This window comes from Orycteropus afer, unplaced genomic scaffold (genome assembly GCF_000298275.1).
Source record: "Orycteropus afer afer isolate SDZICR_OR568_19922 unplaced genomic scaffold, OryAfe1.0 scaffold00701, whole genome shotgun sequence".
NCBI classification, from domain to species: Eukaryota; Metazoa; Chordata; class Mammalia; order Tubulidentata; family Orycteropodidae; genus Orycteropus; species Orycteropus afer.
Genome location: NW_006922288.1, coordinates 74691 through 81057, shown reverse-complemented (window position 1 = coordinate 81057; position 6367 = coordinate 74691). Strand labels below are relative to the sequence as shown.

At 38.4% G+C, this 6367-nt stretch overlaps 1 protein-coding gene across 1 annotated transcript; it reads left to right on the top strand.

Moving 5' to 3' along the window:
* The first annotated feature begins 465 nt into the window (after positions 1 to 465).
* LOC103211151 (olfactory receptor 2G3-like) lies at positions 466 to 1407 on the top strand. The gene has a single exon (XM_007957069.2). The coding sequence runs from the start codon at positions 466 to 468 to the stop codon at positions 1405 to 1407; it is 942 nt and encodes a 313-aa protein (XP_007955260.2).
* Positions 1408 to 6367: the final 4960 nt, after the last annotated feature.

Genomic DNA, 6367 nt, shown 5'->3' with positions numbered 1-6367 from the left:
CCACTGAGCCCTTAGGGCTGCTTTTGACCAATGATAGAATAGTTCAAGATGTTCATTAATTGGACAACACCTTTCTTTTTATTAATTTGCTTCTAATTTTACAAGATGCTGTTGGGAAAGAAGGTGGTAGATTTGCAGAAAAGTGAAACAATTTGGAATATCAAGAAACCATTATTTCTCACTTTTAGTATTGTTTGTTTTATTGAACCATATCTTTTAGCAGTTCTTCAAGAAAGTCCTTCATACTTTTATTTTCCTCCTGAAACCAGACAAGTTTCTTTCTTTCTCTTTCTCCATAAACCCCCTCTCTCCTGACTTTCAAGGTCAATTTCTCCCAAGTACATTTCTGATTCTATTTGCCTCCCACAACCCAGCACTGATTTGATAACTATGGGTTTGGTTTTGGGTTTTGGACACAGCAACTATATTTTTATGCTATTATGTGTCCTTTTCATAAGTAGGGTCATGATGATGAATAATGAGAGTTTGGAAGGTGATTTCATACTGGTGGGCTTCTCTGATCAACCACAGCTTGAGAAGATCCTCTTCATAGTTGTGCTGATTTCCTACTTCCTGACACTGGTGGGCAACACAGCCATCATCCTGGTCTCCATTCTGGATCCCATGCTCCATATGCCAATGTATTACTTTCTTACAAATCTCTCCTTTGTTGACCTCTGCTTTACCACCAGCATTGTGCCTCAACTGCTGTGGAACCTCCATGGACCAGCCAAGACAATTACTCCTATAGGCTGTGCTATTCAACTCTATGTGTCTCTGGCACTGGGATCCACTGAGTGTGTTCTTCTAGCTGTCATGGCATATGATCGCTATGCTGCTGTTTGCAAACCACTTCATTATGCAACTGTTATGCACCCACGGCTTTGCCAGTCACTTGCAGGAGTGGCATGGTTGAGTGGAGTGGGCAACACCCTCATCCAGGGCACCATCACCTTTCGGCTGCCCCTTTGTGGGAACCGAAGGATTTACCATTTCATCTGTGAAGTGCCTGCCATGATCAAGTTGGCCTGTGTAGACACTCATGCCAATGAGGTCCAGCTCTTCCTGGCTTCCTTGGTACTGCTCCTCCTACCTCTGGCATTCATCTTGGTCTCCTATGGATACATTGCCCAAGTGGTGATGAGGATCAAGTCAGCACAGGCTTGGTGTAAAGCTCTTGGAACATGTGGGTCTCACTTATTGGTTGTGTCTCTGTTCTATGGGACCATCATAGCTGTTTACATCCATCCCAACAGCTCTTATGCCCACAGTCAGGGAAAGTTTATAACCCTTTTGTACACTGTAGTAACTCCCACCCTCAATCCCCTTATTTATACTCTAAGAAACAAAGATGTAAAGGGAGCTATGAAGAAGCTAGTAAGAAGAGATCAGAGAGTGAGAAAGTGATGAGGAAAAGGAGCAGACATAGATGAACTAAAGTGGAAGTGCTGAAAGACACAGAAAGGCTGAAATGTTTCTTGCAAAACAAAATTTTTAAAGCTCTCTGAAAAATTCATGAGCAACTGAAAACACTTTTTTTTTTTTTTTTGAATATTCTACTTAACATAATCAGGATATCACATCCAGACTAAGATCTTGCTATCTGCCAGTCAATTGGTTTACTCAATAAAGTGCAAACAAGACTTATCTTCTCAGAATCTCTGCAGTTAATTTTTTTCCCTCTCTGCTTTTTCTTTTATATAAATCCTGGCTTTGCTTTGTTAGATAAAATCAACTTATTAACTTATCTCTCTTTTATAGGAATAAAAACCTTGATGCCTTCAAGTTGATTCTAACTCCTGGCAATGTTATGTGTTAAAGTAGACCTGCTCATAGAGTTTTCTAGGCTCTTCTCTTTGTGGAAGCAGATCACCAGGCCTTTCTTCTGTGGTGCCACCGAGTGGGTTCAAGCTGTGCTAATAGTCAAACAAAAACTGATTGTGCTACCCAGGGATTTTAGACAAGAAAATAGTTTACTAATAATTAGCTAGCTGTCTTTGAATTATTCTTTGAGACTTTATTCATAAAGAAACTGAGATATTACCCATTTGTATTCATCCCTTGGACTAAGGGAAACATGTAGTCTGAAAGTTCACCTTATTTGAATTGGACTTCTGAAATCCTGGATTCACCCTTTATTGGCTGATCTGATAACTTCTGTGGTTGACCATTTTTGGTTCTTACATTCTATGTCTGATTCTTTGCCAAGGTAGATTTTGATTGTGATTTTAATTTTACATAGCTTATTGTGTCTACACTAGTGGCAGCAATAGTGGGTTTTGAGTTTCCATTTTTTCTGTTCAGTCACTAAGTGATTCTGCCACACAATGAAAAAAGGAATTTAAGTACTGCCAGGTGAAAATTAGAGGGTATTTAAAATGATTTCATTTGGTGGGTGTTTGTATTTGCACATATTTCTTTGTTTGCTGATTCTAGTATTTCTAGTATTTACATTTCCTGGCATGTAAGATGCAAAGTTAAGAGGTTTTTAGTCTTTTGTATTTCTGAATTTGATTGAATCCTCTTTGTGCATTTTGTGTTTGCACCAAGATGAGTGTTCCCATCTCTAAAGATCAGAGCTTTCTTCCTCCTTCCAACATGCTGGCTTTTAAAATATTTACCCATTATGGACTCAATAGGTATTAGTATTTACAAAAATGAAACTTATGTAGCAAAGAATATTTTAATATGCCATACTCTCCACAAGCATTTTTGGCTTTAATAGATTTGTGTTCTTAATGGGAGCCTCAAAACAAAAGGAATCTGAATCCCTAACTTTCCACAATAAGCATTCTTTGATCAGTTTGCCAAAAATTTTAAATGACTAAATAATTTAATATCAGTGTTCTGGCAGGACTGTTTGTCAAGCCCCATGGGAATATTTTGCTCCCCCTTTCCCCATATTGCCTTTCAACAGTTTTAGAAATGTTATTAACCACATCCTGCACAGATATTTGTCTAGTATCCTTAGCTGAACCCATAAAAAATTCAAATAAGACTTTCAGTAAAATGGCAGAATAGGCAGACAAGCTACACAGATTCTCTTCAACAATTGACAGATATACAGAAGATAATCCTGGAGCCCTGAGCTTTGAAAGGAATTATACAGAAGTGGATTAGGCACCAATTCATGGAAAAACATGAATGAAAAGATTGAGTATGGAGATGGTTGGAGCTGTGACCTATCAGCTACTCTGTCAGGACCAACAGCCTAAATATTTCCAAGTGGTGTTGAGACCTGAGAATTGACCTAATCAGATCAGCCTTAGTCACCACAAGCTGCAGGGATGACTGCACTGGTTGCTGATAACTAGGAAGGAAAACAGCAAAGAGGAAGACAAACTGAGCTATGGACTTTTGGCTTTCAGAAGGAGCAGCCAATTTGAATGTTTCAAGTGGTGCTCATATTGGATTTTAAAGTGACAGCATTCTCATTTGGATTCCAGGGACCTAAGAATAGGCTCCATTTGCCAAGGACAACAGGGACATGCAGGAGGCTGAAAATAAGAAAGGAGATAGGTAGTGAGTGTACAAGTGCTGAACTACTGAACAGAGGAGCACAGTACCTTGCTTATGTAGATAATGTCCAAACAAAACAAATAAAATGATAATTGTGGGCAAGTTACTCCAACATACATAAATTTTTAAAAAAGAAGCCACAATGTCTTGGAGATAACAGAGCATCACGGCCTTCACAAAGGAACAAGATAGCAGGAGAAACAAGGGAGCAGAATACAGACCCAGAACACATCCCTGAGGAAGAAGCAGCATTAGAACTCCCTGATAATAAATTCAAAAGAATTACATTTAGGTACCTTCAGTGAATTGAGAGACATACCTAGGGAAAAACTGAAAAAATTTAGGAAAACACACAGAAAACCCTAGAAGATTTTTGAAAGACAATACAAGAAAAGTGACAAAAGAAATGAAAAATTAGAAATGATCCAAAATCTACAGCTGGAAATCCAGAAGATTACTACTAAATTTTCAGAAATAGATAACACATTGAAAGGGCAAAGGAGTAGAATTGAATCAAAGGAAGACAGAATTAGTGAGATTGAAGACAAATACCTGAATACTTCCTTGGAAAGGGATCAATCAGAGAAAAGATCAAAAGAAAATGAAGGAAGCCTAAGGTTCATGTGGGATATAATCAAAAGGAATAACCTACATGTAATTGGAATTCCAGAGCAGGAAGAGACAAAAAAAAAAAAAATAGAGGAAATTGTCAAACATTTGTTGGAAGAGAATATCCCTGGTATGATGAAGATGGGAATGGATTTCAGTAAGTCCAACAAACCCCAAATAGGGTAGACCCCAAAAGAAAATCACCAAGACATATTATCCTCAAATTCACCAAAACCAAACACAAAGAAACAATCCTGAAAGCAACACAGGAAAAAAGAAAAGTTACCTACAAAAACCACAATAAGACTAAGCTTGGACTTTTTGACAGAAACCATGCAGGTGAGAAGACGATGTGATGGTATATATAAAACCCTGAATGAGAAAAACTTCCAATCAAGAATTATATACCCAGCAAAATTTTCTCTCAAATATGTTGGTAAACTTATGACATTTCCAGATAAGCAGAAATTAGGGATATTTGTTAAACCAGATCAACCTTACAAGAGATACTAAAGGGAGTCCTTTGGACAGAGAACCAACAACAGCAAACAACAACCGACCATAAACACACATGATAACATAACCCAGAAACCAATGAAGTTATGGAAGTATTCAAGGTAAATAAGCCTACAGGATTGTAAACAGGGAACCAGAGACATCAACTGACAAATGAGAACAACTACAAACCAAAAACAGGGAAAAATTGTGTAGTTACAAAACTTCTAAATAGTAGGGAAGTCAAGACACTTGTAAGATAGAACAGACTGTTCTGAACTTGGGAAGAAAGTTATAAATCACAGGGTAACCTCAAAGAAAAATAATAAACCTTCACATCAAAATAAAAAAAAAATGACAAGCACAAATATTTGGCAAATACTAAAACAATAGCAATGATGGAAGTGATAACATAATTCATAAACAAAACAAGCTCAGCACAGAAAATTATATGAAACAAAGAAATTAACAACACCACAAACAAGCACATAACAAAATGACAAAAACAAATTCATACTTGTAGATAATTACATATCTGACAAAGGATTTATCTCTAAAATTTATAGAAAACTCCAATACCTCAACAACAAAAAGATTAACAATCAAATTGAAAAATGGGCAAAAACCAAGCCAAACTCACTGCCATCCAGTTGGATCTGACTCATAGTGACCCCTCCTTGGGTTTCTGAGCTGGCAACACTACAGAAGTAGATTGCCCAATCTTCCTTCTGAGAAGTGGGTGGTGGATTTGAACTGCCAGCATTTTGGTTAGTACTCAATCAAATTCCTTTGGCACTATGCCACCACACTTCACCAGAGAGGATATTCAGGTGGCCAGCAAATACATGAAGAAATGCTCAGAATCATTAGCCATCAGAGAGATGCAAATCAAAACAACAATGAGATAGCACCTCACCCCAGCACTAATGGCAAAGTTCAAGAAGACAGAAAATGACACATGCTGGCAAGGATATGGAGAGATTGGGACTCTCATACACTGGTGATGAGACTGTGATATAACCATTGTGGAAAGCAGTATTCCAATTCCTTAAAAAGTTGGAATTAGAAATACAATTTGACCCAGCAATTTAATTACTAGGTAAATTTCCTAAAGAAATGAGAGCCAGGATAAGAACAGATATATGCACATGTATGTTCATCACAACACTACTTACAATAGAAAAAAGATGGAAACAACCTAGGTGCCCCTCAGCAGAAGAATGGATAACCAAACTATGGTACATACACACAATGGAATTCCATGTGTTCTGGTTACCTAGTGCTGCTCTGACAAGAATATACCACAAACGGGATGGCCTTAACAAACAGTTTACTCTTACAATTTGGAGGCTTTAAGTCCAAGTTCAAAGTGCCAGGCTCTAGGGGCTGGGTGAAAGCCCCTCAACCTTGGGTTTCAGCTCTGCCTCCTGCTCCCAGCCCACTGAAGCTGGAAGCTTTTCCTCACTCAGCTGCTGGCTGCTGAAGGTAACAAACCCAAGGACGACAAGTAAAAAGACACATTCCCAATGTTACCAACCCACACAGCAGGCCATTACTCCAAGTCCATTGTAAGTCCCAAGGTCAGCAGAGCATGGCAGGCTGCTGTACAATGACACAGCTACATGCAGGCTCCAAGCGTGTCATAAGATAGAGACCATTTCCCAAGGCTTCTGCTTATATACAGGAAGCAGACAACATTCCCTAAGGAGCTACTCAGTTGCTCTCAGTTGATTCCACCATGGAG